This window comes from Moschus berezovskii, chromosome 11, assembly GCF_049115385.1.
Source record: "Moschus berezovskii isolate FMDL1 chromosome 11, NW_MosBer_1.0, whole genome shotgun sequence".
In the NCBI taxonomy this organism is placed as follows: Eukaryota; Metazoa; Chordata; class Mammalia; order Artiodactyla; family Moschidae; genus Moschus; species Moschus berezovskii.
In genome coordinates this window covers 78,241,571-78,259,690 of record NC_142470.1, presented here as the reverse complement: position 1 = coordinate 78,259,690, position 18,120 = coordinate 78,241,571, and the positions used below count along the sequence as shown (strand labels likewise).

Sequence of the window (18,120 nt, the reverse complement as noted above, 5' to 3'; positions counted from 1 at the left end):
GGCAGGGCCTGTACTTGAGTGACCTATCAATTACTTCTCATCTCTAGAGCAAACTGAAGGATAAAGATAACCTGGGGAGGAGGCTGAGGAGGAGAGAGGAAGCCTCAGTGGCATTGGAGATGGTGATTAAAGAGGGGTCAAAAAGGAGAGGTTTTCAAAGGCATCGTGGGCAGAAGAAATCATTTGGTTGCAGCCTTCACTCCAGTATTCTTGCCTGGAGAATCCCATGGATGGAGGAGCCTGGCAGGCTACACTCCATGGGGTTGCAAAAAGTCGGACATGACTGAGCGACTAATGCACTTTCTTTCCTAGCTGGCTCCACAGAGGGCCTGCTGCAGAAGCCATAGGAGCTTCCTGGTCTCTTATCATGAAATGCTTCTGTAACAGTGATATTGTATATGTGGAGCATTTACACTTTTCAGCATTCTAAGCCTCCTAGGAGGTGTGGGGAGGGGCGAGATCATTATCCTATTTTGCAGATGGGGAGACTGAGGATCTGAGAAAGCTGACTGCCAGATGCAGAATGAGAATCCAGTCTTCCTAGCTTCTGAATGGGTGGCCTTTCCACCACACCACAATGCAAGCACTCTGTTTAGACAAGGTTTAGGGTTTAAGACGTTGGTTGTCCTTCAGAATCACCTGGGCAGCTGCCAAAAAATTCCAAGGCCTGCCTGCTTCCCTCCTGCAACCACTGAAATCAGAATCGGGGCATGGGGCTGGGGTATCAGTATCTTTCAAAGCTCCCTTTGGGAAGCCTAGTGCACAGCCAGAACTGAAAACCTTGGGCACAGTTGGGACTGTTTCCGCAGTGCTGTTTCCTCCATACCTCTACCTTCTTTCTGGGCCTGGCTATCAGGTTCTGCCTTGGCCCATCTGGCCAAGCTGCCTAGGATGTCTGTTGGTGCCCTTCGCTCACATGAATGTCACTGTTGTTTTCCAGAGTAACTCCCCCAGGACGCTGCCACCCAGGCCCAGTCCTCAGAGCCGATGTCTCTTGGGGTCCCCTGAGAGGAGGTGTGATCAGGGAGGTGGAGAGGCAGGAGGCTCTGACAGACAGAAAGCAAACAGCTCAAAGGGGTGGCAGGCTTCATTTTATTCATCATTAATTTCAACACCCTTCAAACCCTCTCTTGGAGTGCTGCTCAAAAAAATAAATGTATTGTTTAAGAAACCCTGCAGACTGGCCCCGCATGCTCTAAGTCCCTCCTAAGAGAACAGGGAGCATAGAAAATGATCTGTAAAGCAAGCTGGGAGCTTCCCTAGGGAAGAGAGGGTAGAAGCGGGGACGGGGTTGGGGGTGGAAGGGGAGGAGGCTGACAGCAAGGGGAAGGGGAGGGTCTTGGGTCAGGTTGGTGCAGAAATTTCACCACTTCAGTGTGAAGACTGGCTGGGTGGGCACGGTGCCTGGAGGTGTCAGAGCTGCTCCAGGGGCCAGAGTCCATGTTGATGGCCCTGTCCTCAGGATCAGGAGTGCTGTCAACAGCCCTCTCCCCGTCTCCCCCACCCCACAGAGTAGGGAGCCTTTGGCAGCACCAAGCAGCACATTTTCTAACAACTGTTCCAACAAAGAAATGAGCCCCAGCCAGTGCCTCTTCTGGACTCAGAAGTGCCTCAAGCAGTCTGTCTGAATGTGCTTTCCAGACAGTGAGCACGTGCAATTGTGCTTTTTGTTTGTGAAAAATGTAAAAAGTTACAGTAAGATGGAGCCATCTGGCCCATGGCTCCTGCTGTGCCGGGTCACTCCTCACCCACCTGGGAGGGGGCGTGCAGGAAGCAGGGCTCTGCTGGGAGGCCCGTCTGAGGGATGGAGGAGCCTGAGTACATTCAGCAGCTGTTTTCCAGGGTTTGGCTTGGGTTTGGTCGCTGGCTTCTGTGTAAAACACAGATTTGTGCAAAGTGTTCATGAAACTCCCCCAAGACAGGGAGGAATTTTCCAGGCCCTTGCAGATTTCCAGGGAGCTAAAAATGCAAAAATCCTTCTTCTTAAAGTAGCCCAGACTGGGATTTTTTTTTTTTTTTGCCTTGAGGAAAGGGGCTAGTAGCTCTTTATAAAGCTGACGTGTGTGTGTGCGCGCGTGCGCGCGCGTGTGTGCATGAGGCTGCAATATGTGACAGTCCTGGCAAAAGCCCAGGATTGCCTGGCATTTTCTCCAAACTGCGGGCCTAAGGCTGCCTGAACCTTCTGCCTCCTTGGCCAGACCCAGACAGAAGCACTGGCTTCAGACAGAGGGCCTGACTACTTGGTCTTCTTACTGAACATGGCACCAAGGTGTGCCCTTGCCTGCTCGGCTCTGAGAAGGCCGGGCTCCTGTCTAGGATTCTGGCCTCTGCGTGGCCACAGCTGGGTGACAAGGGCTCCTTAGAGCCCATGCTGTCTTTACCGGAGCCTCACAGACCCAGCACGAGAGTAGAGAGTGTAGGCCTCAGGTTAGGAAGCAATTCTTGGAGCCTGAGGGCACTGTGGGTCAGACCGGAGACCCCCCGTGTGGTGGGAGAGGCCACCGCATCTAAAAGAATGGAGCACTTTCTTAGCTGGGGGTTCAGAAAACCATAAGTTGGGGGTGGGAGGAGAAGGGGACGACAGAGAATGAGATGGCTGGATGACATCACCGACTCGATGGACATGAGTTTGAGTGAACTCTGGGAGTTGGTGATGGACAGGGAGGCCTGGCGTGCTGTGATTCATGGGGTCTCAAAGAGTTGGACACGACTGAGCGACTGAACTGAATAAAGTCTATAACCCCGAAATTACAGGAGGACCCAATCCCAGCTTGTCAGGCAGGTCTAGTTCTCGATGCTCGCCCTCAAGCAGGATGTCATACAAGCCCTTTGGCTCTGGGTCTCGGCTCTGACAATCCCACTGACCTTGCGAGTTTGGCTTTTCCAAGGGAAGCAGCCCCTGACATCTGGGGCACTGAGCCCTTTGGCCTGAGGTGAAAGACAACGTTTATTGAGAAAGGGGAGTAGACTAAGGGAACATGAACAAAAGTAAGGGGCTTAGGAGGCCTTTCTCAGCCCTGATCTGCCACTGTACACTAGAGGACCGGTGTTTCTCTGGGAGGTTGCTGAGGAGGAAAGGTCCCTTTCCTGGCTCCCTTGAATGATGCTTTCAATTCCCTCAGAAGCGTGCTCAAGCTGTCTGCAACTGCCTCCTTCCAAAGCCAAAGCACAGGAAAAGAAGTGAAAACAGCTAAGACTGCCGCATGAGCAACCCAGAAGTAGACGTTAGGGAGCAGCGGTGACAGAGAAGACTGCCAAGGAAGGTGGTGAGCTTTTCTTCTCTGGAGGCAGATCCTGTTCCCTCCTGTGGGGATGGGATTCTGTGTGGTCCTGTTCTCGGTCAGAGGATTGCTGGACGCCCTTTCTAGCCTGCCTAGCTCAAGCAGCCTTGAAGGCTGTGTCTTAAGTCTTCTGTGCTGTTCCTGGGGCTCACCTTTCTGGGTAGGCTGCTGTTTCGCCTGTTGTTAAGTTCTCATGGTCTAGGTATCTCTGTCACGGGGATATCTGCTTTCCCTCTGGATGGCTCCGATCCCCAAGTTATTTCCCGTTGCCTAGGTGACATCTCTAATTGGATGCCTTTTAATCTTTCCTTCTTTTAAAGGGACAGACCTGAAACTTTATTTCTAGGTCCCATTAGAGGACTCTGCCCTGAAAACATGCGTGTCTCTCTGAACATGTGGTCCCTTCAGTGTGACTGCAGATGTCGCTCAGATGGCGGAAGGGGTGGTGGGGTTGGGAAGGGTGGCTCATGGAGCCAGCCTAACTGATGTCACAGTGCATCCTGGAAGTGTGGCTCTCTGGAAGCCTACCCTTCAGGAATTGGCAAGATTGACTTCTTTCCAGGCCCTCTCCTCACTGGCTTCACCCCCAGATTAGGGTCTGTGTTTAAAAGCCAATTCAGATCCAAATTAGAAATGACCCCTCACCACCCAAAAAAGAAATGATCCCAAAGTAGCTGGAGGGTTGCTCAGATCTGAATTTGTCTTTTCCTTCCTGCCATGAACTGGAAGGGGCGAGGGGAGGCTGACATTCAAGCCTGACTCTTAATGCTGTGTGTGTTGTTTGAGAGTTCCAGGCACATACGCTTCCCTCATTTCCAAGAAGGGAGATTTCACGGCTTTTGATGCTTCTCAGGCAGAGGGTGTGCGGTGTCCTGGTGCTTTTCTAAGACTTCCTGTCAGAAGCTGTATGTATATTGGTGGGTCACACTGTGTCTGACTAGACTCTGGTATTTATCCTTGGGATCATCATCTTTTTTAGATGAGAAAATGGGTCCATAGAGGACAGAGGATTGTTCCTTTATAGTCCGAGACCTTCATCTCTTCAATGAAGACTGGACATCGGGCCTTCCTCCAGGTGGATGACTCCCTGAGAGGCAGAGGGTGAGTCTAGGAGAAACTGTCCTTCAGCTTGAGGATCATCCAGACCAAAACTTGAACCCCCAAACTGCTTCTTCCATCCACCAGCTCTCTCCCTCCAGCTTGCCTCCACTTCCAATACAGACAGTGTGTGTGGAAAAAAACACGTTCACCTGAGTATCAGAGAGACCAACAGGGCTCAGAATGGCATGTATCCCAAACACATCACGGGCTCTGGAGTCATATTCTCTGTCACTTGCAGGATGGCTACTTTGGTGGTGCCCACCGGTGCAGCTAGCGGAGCCCTGCTGCAGGGGAGGGGCAGCTGGAGGGGGTGCTCTGCACCCCTCAGGCTCTCTACAAGGGAAAAAAAGGTTGAGAAAAAAAATCCCCACCAACAAAGAAAAATCTTGTCTGAGAAGACTCAGATGTTCCTGGCTAACAACAAAAAGCATTCCCATGGATGATGCTGGTGAAAGAAAGAAGAGTTGGGGGGATTCAGAGATGTGCCCTGAGCCACAGAGATCAGCCAACTGAGGCAGAGCTGGGCTCCTGTAGCCTGAGTGAGCCCTGCAGACCACTCCAGGCTTTCCCTCCTTAAAAAGAGTTGCCCAGCTCCATGTTCTAAGTGGACTAACTCCAGGCTGAGAAAGGCCTCCTGAGCCCCTTACCATGGCAATTCCCGGATCTCTGGGAAATGCCACAGCCCGTAAGTTGGTGCTATGTTTCATCTCATTGCATAATACTACACCATTCTCTGTGTGTAGCGGCTGTTCTATATATATACATCAGGAGGCAACATATGGCTCTCCCCACCCCCACCTGTCATAACTGTGACTATATCATTTCTGACGACCAGAAGGAAGCTGCTAGGCTGGGCCAGGATTCTAAATGCTGCAGAGGTAATTCAGAGCCATGGAAAGTTGCACCATATGCTTTGGGGTTGCCAGCTGCTTATGTGCCTGGAGGCGGGGTTTAGTGCCAGTCTGCAAAACCCAGGGGCGGCACTCCCCTTGCTGCCGTGTGCACCAGGCGAGGGTCTGGGGTGCCCCTTCTCTCCCCGGAGGAGAATCTGCTGGGGACCACAGTTCTCCAAGAAGGGGACCCACAAGAATAACAGGCTCCCCCAAAACCTGCTCTTGATAACATCAGGCCTGGCCAAATAGTATTTCTTTAAAAAAAAAATTTTTTTTTTTTTGGTTTCATTTTATTGGATAAAGGTTAAGAAAGCGCCAGCGTCTGAGAGGAGAGCAAATGCCGCCCGGCTGCACGCCAGCCTTCTTGAGGGTCCGTGGTGCGACAAGTTGCGCGTCTACCTGGAGGCGCTGGTCTCGGCCAGGCGGTTGTTCATGATGCCCAGCGCACCTACGCCGCCCGAGAAGCCGTTCTGGCGCGTGTTGACGCACACGCTGCGCGGGTAGCCGTTGGCCGTCTCCGACAGCTGCTTCTGCAACAGCGCCAGCGACACCTTGTTGGAGGCCGTGAGGTCGCGCATGGAGATGAGCTCGCCCGACAGGCGGCGGCCCTCGGCGTCGCTGTCGCGGGCCGCGGGGTCGGCGCCCAGTGCGGCCAGGCGGCGGCGCAGCCGGGAGCCCGGGGTGATGGCGTTGCGCCGGGCCAGGGGCGCGCCGGGCGCGGGGCAGCAGCGCGCGCAGCAGCGGCAGCTCAGCTTGCGCAACATCCAGTTGAGCACCTGCTTGATGAGGATGGAGATGACGTTGAAGAGCGAGTAGATGCAGCACACGCCGAGCAGGATGAAGAGGAAGTTGCCCAGGCGGTAGAGCCCCTGGTTCCGGTAGGCGGCGTGCTGGCTGCTCACCAGGTCCCCGAAGCCGATGGTGCTGAAGGTGACGAAGCAGAAGTAGAGCGAGTCCACGTAGTCCCAGCCCTCCACGCTGGTGTACATGGCCGAGGCGCAGCAAGACAGCAGCACGGCGAACAGGCCCAGGATCAGCAGCACGTGGTACACCGAGGGCTTCCAGCCTGCCAGGCAGTCGGCCTCCGAGAGCGCGGAGCCGCGGCGGAAGGTGGCGGGCAGCAAGCCGCTTCGGCGCAGCTGGCGCTCCCGGCAGGCGCGCATGATGAAGGCCAGCAGCGAGATGATGCGCTCCAGGAAGAGGTTGAAGAACAGGATGGTCCCAGCGCAGCCGAACAGCCCGTAGGCGATGAGGAAGGCCTTCCCGCCCACCGTGGCGGGGGTGGTCATGCCGAAACCTGTGGGGACAGAGCAGGGGTCAGCACGGTCCTGGCTGGACAGGTGGACCCCACCCGGCGCGGCGCAGTTGTATTCAGGTGTTGACATGGCTCTTACCTGAGTGGCATCACTCAACTGGAGGAGAAACAGTGCCAAGACGTTTCTCTCCCTTGGTGGCACCAGATATGGTTCCTAAGTCTGGACAACCCCTAAACTGATAGAGGATACATGACTCCTCTTCTGGGGGATCTATAAATCAATGCCAGTGGGGTGAGAGAGTCCCTAGGAAAGACCCATCACAACACACAAAACAGCTGCACAGGGGAAGATACTGAGATACCCACAAATCACACAAGTGTCACCTGTTCTCTCACCACTCAAATCGTTTTTTAATGCACCAGTGGCACACTTGGGCCTTGTTAGGACAGAATTCCATAAAGGCTTCATCTGATAGAATCGCTGGGGACCAGGTATATTGTATTTAGTCCAGGTAGCTATATTTGACGGAGAAGGCAATGGCAAGCCACTCCAGTACTCTTGCCTAGAAAATCCCATGGATGGAGGAGCCTGGTAGGCTGCAGTCCGTGGGGTCGCTAAGGGTTGGACACGACTGAGCGACTTCACTTTCACTTTTCACTTTCACACATTGGAGAAGGAAATGGCAACCCACTCCGATGTTCTTGCCTGGAGAATCCCAGGGACGGGGGAGCCTGGTGGGCTTCCGTCTATGGGGTCACACAGAATCGGACACGACTGAAGTGACTTGGCGGCAGCAGCAGCAGCTATATTTGATGATCTCTGAGAAGGGGTTTATGAAACTAACAAAGGATTGTTTGAGAACGAGTCCCCAACCTTCAGACAGTGAGCGTGTCTCTGCCATTGGACATCAGCACTTTCTCACCCAAGGACCACCATCAATCACCCTTGCTCCACTTGTAGCTAAGGGAAAGGTTTCCGCCCAGCTGGGTCCTGTGCTGCTGTGTGTCTGGAACGGCTTTCATCCTGAGAGGTCTGCTCTATGCCTGGGCAGCTGCTTAGTGCTTTGAACTCTTATAATTAAGTCTTAATTTACCCACTTGTTCAAAGCACAGTCTTAAAGGGAGTTTCTTTATCGACTGATTGCTGCAGAAGGCTTGGCTTCCCGCCAGGGTGCTTGGCCCATGCTGGCCAGGGTCCCGCAGAGTGGCTACTCTGCTCCTCCACCATGAGCTCTCAGCCAGCTGCCAGCTGTGATGTCTTTGTGGGACCCATGGCTACCTGACTCTGGTTATGGGAGGGGATGCTATCCCTTAGCATGAAGATTCACTGCTGCTTGGAGTCTGAGCTGAAAACACATTATCAGAGCAGCACGATAGCACCTATCAAGACCTCTGCAGCTAGAGTTCAGGGGCATCCCTGTTTAATGCATGCCCAAGGTCAAGAGGTCTACCTATGCCTTGTTAGTGGAGTAAGGCCAGCTCTGGGAAAGAGGTGGCTTAACTATTTCCCTGAAAAACCTTGAAGTTAGTTTGTTTTTTTAAGAATGATCCCTTAAATGTGTATGCTAATCATTTTCTAGGATCCTTGGAGGAAATGCCCCCTTGCCTGACATTGTCTTCATCTTATGCTTAGTGACTCAATTTAGGAGAAAATCTTATAGTGATACCTCTGTTGAGGAAGACGGATTATGTCCCTAGGTTCAGAATTTGGCTGTAAGAGTGTGAAAAAAACCAAACTAGCAGTGTAACCAGGAATTCAAAATGAGGAATTTTGCTACACTTTAAAGTCAAACTCAAGTTTCTGAATTCATAAAGAACTCAACTCTGAATCAATATGACTATATGTGGAGTGGGAATGTTTGTATTTGTTTCTGTGTGTATTTATAAAAAAAAATCCTATTAATTGATAACCCAGGTGTCTACCGCCTAACTAATTCATGGTCAATTCATACAAGAAAATACTATACAGCAAAGAAAAAGCAAAGACCACTGCTACCTGCAACATGAATGAACCTCACAAAAAGAGGGTTAAAAGAAACTGGACACAAAGGAAGTATTCCATTGGCATAAAATTCAAAGCCAGGCAAAACCAAACTCTAGTACCTTTTTAGGGATGCATATTTGATTGGTAAAATTACAAGGGAAATTGAGATAAAAGCAGAATTGGAGTTTGCTCTGAGGGTGGCAGGACAGGGTGAACGGAAGGGGACCCAGGGAGACTCTGCAGTGCTGGAAATGATCTGTTGATCTGAGTGGTGGTTACATGAGTGTTCATTGTATAATAACTTTTCAAACTATGTGTTTTAAGAGCTTTTTTACTCTCACGATAAAAAAACCCTCAAAATGCCTAGACAATTAGGAACTATGAGGGACCTTAATTCTGGTCTACCTGTCACTGTATAGATGAGGGAGCAGGGGTTGAGGGAACATGACCTACAGCTCATGGGGGACAGATGGTTCGTGGGGGACAGATGCCATACTTGTGTCCTGGCTTCTCGCCTGGTGCTTAGACCATCATACACAACACCGCTGCTACTCAGGAAGGGAAAACAACACCTCTGGTTGGGGGATCACTTGGCTAAATTCCTAAAGAAATGAAAAATGCTGAGCCTGGAATATTAATACTATGCCTAAGAGAATATTGAATGGGATTTTCCTGTTCTTTAGAATTTTCAGCTAAAACTTTAGCGTGGCATGTAATACATTAGCCCTCATTCTAAAGAGAAGTTTTAAATATTTATTTATTTGGCGGTGCTGAGTCCGAGTTGTGACATGCAGGATCTAGTTCCCAGACCAGGGATCAAACCTGGGCCCCCTGCATCGGGAGCTTGGAGTCTTAGCCAATGAACCACCATGGAAACCCATAAAGAGAAATTTTAAATATGTCTACATTGTATCTATTAAGTCAGCAAAATAGGGTGACCAATAACCCGCACCACCCACTTCCAGGCTATACAGAAAGACTAGAAAATACCCGGGGATAATGGGAAATGGCCTTGAAATAGGAGGGTGCTGTGGCATCCCCAAGTCAAGAGATGGTGGGGGTGGGATTGGTCAAGAGAACATCAGGCTGCAGCAGGGACAGTCCTGGCAGCTGGTTTCCTGGTGGATTCTGACTGAACTGCAGACACTTTTAAACTCACCCTGGAGCACTGGAGCAGAGCATGGTGAGGGTTCTGGGAGAGTCAGAGGTGTCTCCTGGAATCTGACCCTGTGCTGCACAGTTCTCTGGGTCGAAGGCTGACTGGTGCAGCTCACACAGGCAGGGGCAGGAAGGGGGCACTAGTGGGAGCAGTCTGCTGCCCTGGCAGTCTCCTAGGGCATCCTGCACCAGGGACGGGGGAGAGTGACAGGGGTCAAGTGAACTCTGCAGCCAAATCTGAAGAGACTGCCCAGGAGGGCTGCCTGCCAGATCATGGGGGCCTGAGGGGCGGAGGACAGGTGAGCATGCAGTGTAGTCATAGAAAGCACCACCCACTCAAGGAAAGGTGCAGGGTGGTGGTGCCTGTGTTTGTGGGGGTCACCAAAGGTCCATATGGGCTCCATGAAAAGGTATGCCTGTCCTAACAGTGGGTGTTGTGGTGCAGCCGTAAGGCCAACCCCTACAGGCTCATTCCTTTTCCCAGCAAACACTGAGGACCTGGTTTGGCAGGCCTTGTGCTAGGCTCAGGGCTTTGGTGGAAAACCAGACAGACGCCCTCACAGATGACCTAGGCTGCCTTCTTAGAGGTTTTATACAGCTCCCCACTTACCCCTCTGCTGTCAGCGGCCCAGCCCTGGACAGGGGCAGAGCTTTTCCCTGCTGCCTCCACGCAGAAGCTGGGCCAGACCTGGGCCTGAGGTCTCCTCGTGGCTATGACTGTAGGCCCCAAGTAACCCCAAATGTGTGACTGGCTATGGCACTTTCTACCAAAAATGAAGAGGACAGGCAGGTAGGAGGTTCCCTGACATCACAGAGGACACCCAATGCCAGGGTCCCTCTCACTGGCCTTTTCCTGAAGTCTGGCTCCCGTGCCCACTTCACCTCCCTTTGCTTTCCTACAGACCCACCGTCAGCTCAGCTCAGGAGACAGGATGGAGGGGGCACGGCCCACCCTCCTTCCCCATCAATGCCAAGAGGCTCAGAGCTCTGAGGGCGGTAGGGTCAGTGCCTGGTGCTGCTGCCTAGCCAGATGTTCCCACAATGGAAGAACAGTCCCCCCAGACTCCGGCAATCTGTGGGGAGCCAGACTGCCTCTGGAGAAGGGCCTTGAAGCTTCAGCCAGAGAAAAGGCAAACCCAACCACCAGAGAATTCCCCCTTCCCCCACTCACACTCTGCAGAGGCGTAATCTGTCTCCGGGTTTGCACCGAGCCTGCTGTTTTGTTTATGCCACAATTGATCTGCCATCCCAGTTTGCAGAGAGCAGACACTTGGGGGCTTTATTATGCCACTTTGACAAAAGCTGTGAAGCTCATCCCCAAAGTCTGTCTGGTGCCGCCTTCGCAAATGGGGCCCCAGTGACAGGGCCTCTGGAGTTCAGCTCTGAGAGCCTGGATGTGAGTTGGGGAGGCCAGCACTGATCTGTCTCAGGCCCTGGGTGGCAGCCTCTGTGCTGGGCACTGGACGTGTCCTCTCATCCAGTCCCCTCAACCATCCTGAGAGGGACGCATCATCAACCCCAACAGTGCAGGCAAGGGCATGGGCTGAGCGAGATACTCAGCAAGTTACTGTTTGCCCTTTCTCACTGCACCAAATGGGACATTTGGGTTCATCATCTGGGGCAACTTTTCCCATTAGCTCTGTGGTGTCATCTTGGTGGAGGGGAAATATAATTTATAATTTAATCTGAGATACTTGACAGCAAATAATTACCCCAGGACAACAGGTGTAAGCCACAGTGAATCCAAGCAACTGGGATGCATGATTAAAATGCAGATTCCAAGGCGGGTCCCACTCCAGAGACTTATTTAGAAAGGCCCAGGACTCTGCATTTTAACAAATGTCCCCTGATGATTCTAATGCAAATGGGCTAAAGCGCTTCCTTTAAGAAAAAATATAATGCTCTATTGTTAATGACCCTACTGGTTGGAATTTGCCCAATTTCAAATATTCTGATTTAAATTCCCTAAATTTTTCCCCCAGCTTTATTGAGTTGTAGTTGACATATAAACCTGTAAGATATTTAAAATATATATCATAATGATTTGTTGGTTTAAACTTCAAGTAACATAAAACCTTTGTTGTGGACATTGCAGCTATCTCCTTTAACCATCACCCCACCCCCACCCCCCTATAGTATAGCAGCCAGGCCCCTTGAAGAACTGACCCAACAGCCAGGGGTGGGCTCCATTAGTCTAGTCCAATCAGGAAAATCCAGTCCTTTACTATAACTGGTTGGAGGATGGATAGGCCTAAGCCAACCAGTGCAGGGCATTTTCATGGCTACAGAGTTTGGCTCAGGGATGGGCATGTGAACCCATTCAGACCAATCAGATGAGAGGAGAGTTTCTCTGATAGTTTCTGGGTCAAATGCTTCTCACTTTTAAGAGTGCTGCCCTGGGTATGGAGGCAACAGGAGGTGGCCCCAGGAGTGGTTGGTGGCCATTTGTGGCCATGAGGGGCCAGCTTAGATGAAGCTGACACTGCAGAAGGCTGAGTCACGGTATCCTGAAAGCCCTAATGAACTGTCCAGTCAAACAGGCCAGGCTGTCTGGCCTACCTTTGGGCTTCTAGTTACATGAACCCATAAATCCCTTTTCCTACCTAAGCCTTCTGTCATGTGCAACCACACTCCAGCTGGTGCCAATGGTTAAGGGCCTGGTTAAACATCCCAGGGTCATGGAAATTGTACCAGACTTGAACTCTAACCTTTGACTTCTGTTGTAGCCCCTATCAGCCAAGTGACTGAAGCAAGTCACTATCACTAACTCCTCTGAACTTCTATTTCTTCATCTGTAAAATGTCAAGCTCTTGATATGAACCCTCTCTGAACCGTAATATAGCCTGCCAATGGGTGTTGCTCAAGATGAGACAGTAGCCTTAACGGAAGGTGGAGAGAATTCCCATGATTTAAAAAACAAGTCAAAGTGAAACAAGTTTATTTACTGTGGGGCTTTTCAGAGTGCTCACTGTGTTAATAGGAAACCATGAGGGCTATGCTAACACAGTCCAGTGTTCCCCAAACATAAGCCATTGACCATAGAATGTATTTAGTCACCTCGAGTGACTTGAGTATTTCAAAATATAATCTTCAGGAAATGCCATACTTATGCTCATGAAAAACTAAGGATGAGACACTTAAAAACATTCGTGAGGATTTCCCACATTTTAAAAAAGTCACTGCAACACTGCAATGCCTTTGCAGTGCCTGGCATGTAGAATGTGCTGGGCCATTTATTGAGTGAATGCATTGACTGTCACTCTACCTGTTTGGAGTAGTGATTCTCAGACTCAATTATCTAGGATCGACCTGGAATCTTGTCAGATTCTGAGGTGGCGTTCATTATTCTAAATTTCTAACCTGACTCCAGGTGAGGCAATTGCAACTGGTCAGTGAACCTTATTTTGAGCACCAAGCATGGATGACTTAGAATTAACTTTGTGGGACTGTCTCCACAATGAGTTTGGGAACCCCTGGGGAGTAGGAACCAAATTATATTGGCTCTACAATGAGTTTGGGAACCCCTTGGGGGTAGGGACCATTATATCGGCAATTTGGAATAATAGATTATATAGGCTGCTCAGGTTTGAATCCTAGCTCCACTAGGATTTGTCTTTGAGCAAATTAATTAATGTTTCTGTGCCTCCATTTTCTCATCTGTAAAGTGGAGATGATAATATTTGTATTTTTGTACTAAACTGAGTCAAAACATCTAAAACACTTCGGACAGTGCCTGCCTAGCACATTGTGCTATGCTGTGCTCAGCCGTTTCAGTCATGTCCAACTCTTTGCGACCCTGCAGGCTGAAGCCCACCAGGCTCCTCTGTCCATGGGATTCTCCAGGCAAGAATACTGGAGCCGGTTGCCATGCCCTCTTCCAAGGAATCTTCCTGACCCAGGGATCGAACCGGTGTCTCCTGTGTCTCCTGCATTGTAGGCAGATTCTTTACTGCTGAGCCACTGCAGAAGCCCTTGCCTAGCACATTAATAAACACTTAATAAAGTCTTCTTTTTATTCTTCCCAGTGGACAAGGGAATCATGTGTAAATTAGGCACTGATAGTTATTTGTTGATTGAATAACTGAAAATAAAAATTTCAAGAACCTCTCAAGGATGAGAGTTAAATATCAGGGAGAGTGAGAAAGCTGAGGTCAGGGGGTCAGTGGGCAGAAGAGGGGAAAGGACCCATTAGGACTCATCAGATAAAATATAGGACTCCCAGATAAACATGAATTTCAGATAAACAAATGAACTTTTTAGTGTAAGAACATCCCAAACATTGCATGGGCCATATTTACACTAAAAAAAAAAAAAAAAGATTCGTTGTGTTTCTGAAATTCATATTTAACTGGGAGTTCTGTATTTTTATCTGCTAAATCTGGCAGCCCTACCCATGGCCTACTTGTCTGCTGGGCACACTCCTCTGGGAAGCATCTCCCAACACCCCCCTCTCCTGGGATCCTTCCTGACTGCTGGAGGAGGAGTAACAGGCTCACTTTAACACTCAAGGGGCCTAAAGCTCACACAGAGCTGGGCCTCGCCCAAGGCCAGGCCAGCAGCCGGGTCTTCCAGCACCTCTCCTTCTCCAAACAGGACACAGTGGGAGATATAGGGTGGGCTGTGGGGCAGAGGCTGGGGCAGTCTTCAGGCTGCTCTGTGGCTGGAGCTGACACTGACTTGGGGAGAAGGCAGGAAGCACATGGCCATGCTCCATGGAGGCAGGCTGGACACTTGAGAGGTGAGACTTAAGACTCACATAAGCCCCAGGTCTGGAACCTCGAGGCTGCCCATGTCATCCTTCTCCAAGATCCTCTCCTGAGGAGGACAGCTGAGCAGCCTGGCCAAACCTTCTGAGAATGAAAGGAAGGCTGGAAGAAGTTACTAAAGCATTTTGTGAGGAGTGGAAACATGGGATATGTGATAATTATCACATAATAGCTGATATATTTGAGCCCTCACTCTTTCCAAGCACTGTGCCAAAGCTTCATGTAAATCAGTGCATCCATTCTCACAATTCAGTGAGGCACTGGGTGTCATTCGTCCTAAATCATAACTTTTTTCCTCAAGTTTTAACACCCCTGAAATCAGGATGCACCTTACAATCAATGACTTAGTTTATTTGGCAGCATTCAAAATTCTTGATAGTATACATTATTGGTGCATCTATAATTGATGGTGTCTTAGATTTGATGAACTACAGTGGGAATTATTATCATTCCCATTTGTGAGATTAGTAAACTGAGTCACACTTAATAAAGGCACTTAGGTTAAATAACTTGCACAAATCACAGAGCAAGCAAGTGGCAGAGCCCAGTGTGAAACTAGAGGAAGGAGTTTGTGAAGTGCTAAGAGAAAGTCAAACGCACGAGAGTTCAGACAAAAGAGACATAGGCTGCTTTTGGTTAGATCAGCAGTTCTTAACTCTGGCTTCAAAGTGGAATCGCCTGGGAAATTTAAATTTCCAAAGCAGCTTAGGTCAGAAGCAGGGCTGGTGTTCTCCTGCAGTGACTGAGAGAGTCTTATGGAGGAAGAGGTATTCATGTTTAGTCTTGAAGCGTGATGGGACTTCGAGAAGGAGGAAGTTAGAGACCTGGTGTGCCCTACTGGGAGAGCGGTGTGACAAGGCCAGGGTGAGGGGCTGGGTCCAGCCTGGCTGACTCCCACGTGCAGCTTGGTGTCCGGCCCACAGACTCTTGCTGATGGAGTGGGGGAACCTGAGGCAGAAGGAGGAGGGCAAGGCTGGGACCCTCCTGTCCACTTTGTACTCAGGCTGAACTTGCAGGAGCTCTGTGGCAGTGAGAGTGTCATGTGACACCTCCAGAAGCTTCTCCATCATCTGGGCGTGGCATCCAGCAACATGTCTGGCCTTGTACAACAGAAACTCACATACTCTGACACACTTGATTTCAGCTTTGGAGAAGGTGGTGCCTCCCCCCAGCACAGGGCAGAGGCTGAAGCCAGCCCAGAGGAGATGTTGACACTCACTTGGGACAGCTGAGGACACAGTGGCCCTGTGAGGTGAAGGGACAGCAAGTTAGTGGTGGAGTCATCTTGGGTATGTGTACCGTAGAAACTCACAAACTCTGGAAGCATCAAGCTCAGTGAGCCTCCCTTCCTGCAGGCTTAGGAAGGGCCAACATTGGCTTTCTTTGAGAGCTGAGGGCAGGGGCTGTGGCATCAAGCTCTGGCACCTCTACTTGCTAATGGGCCGATGGGGACACGTTATTCTCCCTCTAAAAATCTCCCGATGACCGCCTACCTCGTGAGGTGGCTGTGAAGAGTGGATGAGGAGGTGGTTCCCTCGTGCCTCCCACAGCACCTAGAACATGGCAGGCGCTCAAGAAGCTGCGAGCTTAACTGGGAAACACACGGGCGAGGCTGGCCCTCACATCACAGCTGAAGAGCCGCAGGGGGAGCAGGGCCCGTGTGAACTACAACTCGGCATTTCAGCGGCAAGGAAGAGCCCCCGTACACACACCCAAGACGACTCCACCACTGACTTGCTGTCCCTTCACTTCACCAGGCCCCCGTGTCCGCAGCCATCCCGGGTGAGTGGCAACATCCCCTCTGGGCTGGCTTCAGGCTCTGGTCCCCATGCTGGAGGGGAGGACCACCTTTTCCAATCCTGAAATCAAGTGGGTTAGTGGGTGGAAGGGGTTGATACTGGAAAGTGGGCCTGTGATGGAAAAGCCAACGCTCTGGGTGCAACGTCTGCTGGTACTTGTGTGCGTGTGCATGCATGCGTGCTCAGTTGTGTCTGACTCTTTGCAAACGTCATGGAGTGCCTGCCAGGTTCCTCTGTCCATGCTATTTCCCAGGCAAGAATACTGAAGTGGGTTACCATTCCATCCTCCAGGGGATCTTCCCAACCCAGGGATTGCCCCCGTGTCTCTTGTGTCTTCTGTATTGGCAGACGGGTTCTTCACCAGCTGAGCCACCAGGGAAGCCCTCTAGTACTTGAGGATTTGTCTAAATTGTAAACCAGATGGGAGGCTCCCTGAGGGCTCAGTGCTGGTGAGGGCTTGGTGCCACAGTGGGGCGTGGGGCTGGCCTCATGCTAGAAGCTACCTGTGTGCATGTGCTGAGCTGCTCAGTTGTATCTGCCTCTTTGCGACCCCATGAACCACGCCAGACTCCTCTGTCCCTTGGATTTCTCCAGGCAAGAATACTGGAGTGGGTTGCCATGCCCTCCTCCAGAGGATCTTCCCGACCCAGGGATCGAATCCCTATCTCTTACGTCTCCTGCATAGGCAGGCAGGTTCTTTACCACTAGTGCCACCTAAGAAGCTCCCTGACTCAGGACAAAAAGGCAACACAGAAGAACACAAGTCCCGTGGAGAAAGCGGGCCTTCTCACTCTCCTGTTCGCTTTTGCTTGTTCTTTGGGGGCCTTTGGGATGAACTTTGCTGAAAGCAGGTGGGTGTATGGGGATGGCTGAGAGGGTCTGGGACTTAAAAAAAGTAGGCTGAACCCCACAGGCTGCAGGCCATGGATTTTTAACATTAGAAAAGTTTCGGTAATCTGGGAGTGACAGACACGTGACCCCAAGAGTCGGCTTTGGAACTCAGAGCTGTTTCTCTTGCCCGTGGGGCTAATTGAACCTGCCTCCACTGTGCACTTCATCTGTGGGATTAAGGTTTTTCTCTCCTCACCAAAAATCATTCAGCAAAATGAGTTATTAAAAGCCGGTTAACTACGCCTGCCTCCGGGACGCTCCCGCTTAACAACCTCTCCTGGGGAGCAGCTGTCAAGCTGGAGCCTCGGAGCTGGAGGGAAGATGACTCATTTACATAGAGCTCGTCCTCTGTCCTGCCCCCCTAGATCTGTCCCTGTCTCTCTGATGACTAATCCTTTCCAGGGATGAGCTCACCGCCCCTCCTGCCCACCACAAAAAGAGCAGAGCCCAGAATTTAGCCTCAGCCCAGAACTGTAGGATAAGACTGACTCCAAGGCCAGGGAAGGCAGGGACAGTCCCTGATGTGACAAAAGTCTGGCTAACAACAGCCGGAGGTGGGGCAGTGAGGTGAGGAAAGCCCTGAAGCCCACACAGCCCTGGCCTCACTCCCCCGAACCTCAGGGTCCCCATGCAGGGATGTGGTGAGGCGCAGGCCACCCCCAGAAGGACAGGTAGACCCGCTCTGGGGAGAAGGCAGGTCCCTCAACCCAGAAGTGTCCATACACCGTCAACTGAATCACACTTCACCGCCAATCCTAGCTGACAGAGGTGCAGATTCTTTTTAAAGGGAACCTGTGGTAGGTCCCAGGTACCCTGTCAAACTGTCCTCTCACGTGCACAGTTCCAGCTCCTCTCAGTTAATTCAGTTTTTATTCACCTAGAGAAGCATGTCCCCCTCCCCGCCCATGCAGCCCCGAGCCACATTTGAGGGGGGCCTCTGCACCCAGGCTGAGGGGAGACATGAGGAAGGGGCTGCTTCTCGGAGCTCTGAG

General features: G+C 51.1%; 1 protein-coding gene across 1 annotated transcript in view; it reads right to left on the bottom strand.

Annotated features, from left to right (window-relative positions):
- Positions 1 to 5,530: 5,530 nt before the first annotated feature.
- KCNK12 (potassium two pore domain channel subfamily K member 12) overlaps positions 5,531 to 18,120 on the bottom strand; it is a 49,616-nt gene continuing 37,026 nt past the window's right edge. The window contains exon 2 of the mRNA XM_055399789.2: positions 5,531 to 6,572. Within this exon, the coding sequence (XP_055255764.2) occupies positions 5,671 to 6,572 (902 nt within the window). The 3' untranslated portion in view covers positions 5,531 to 5,670. The remainder of the gene's footprint in view (positions 6,573 to 18,120) is intronic.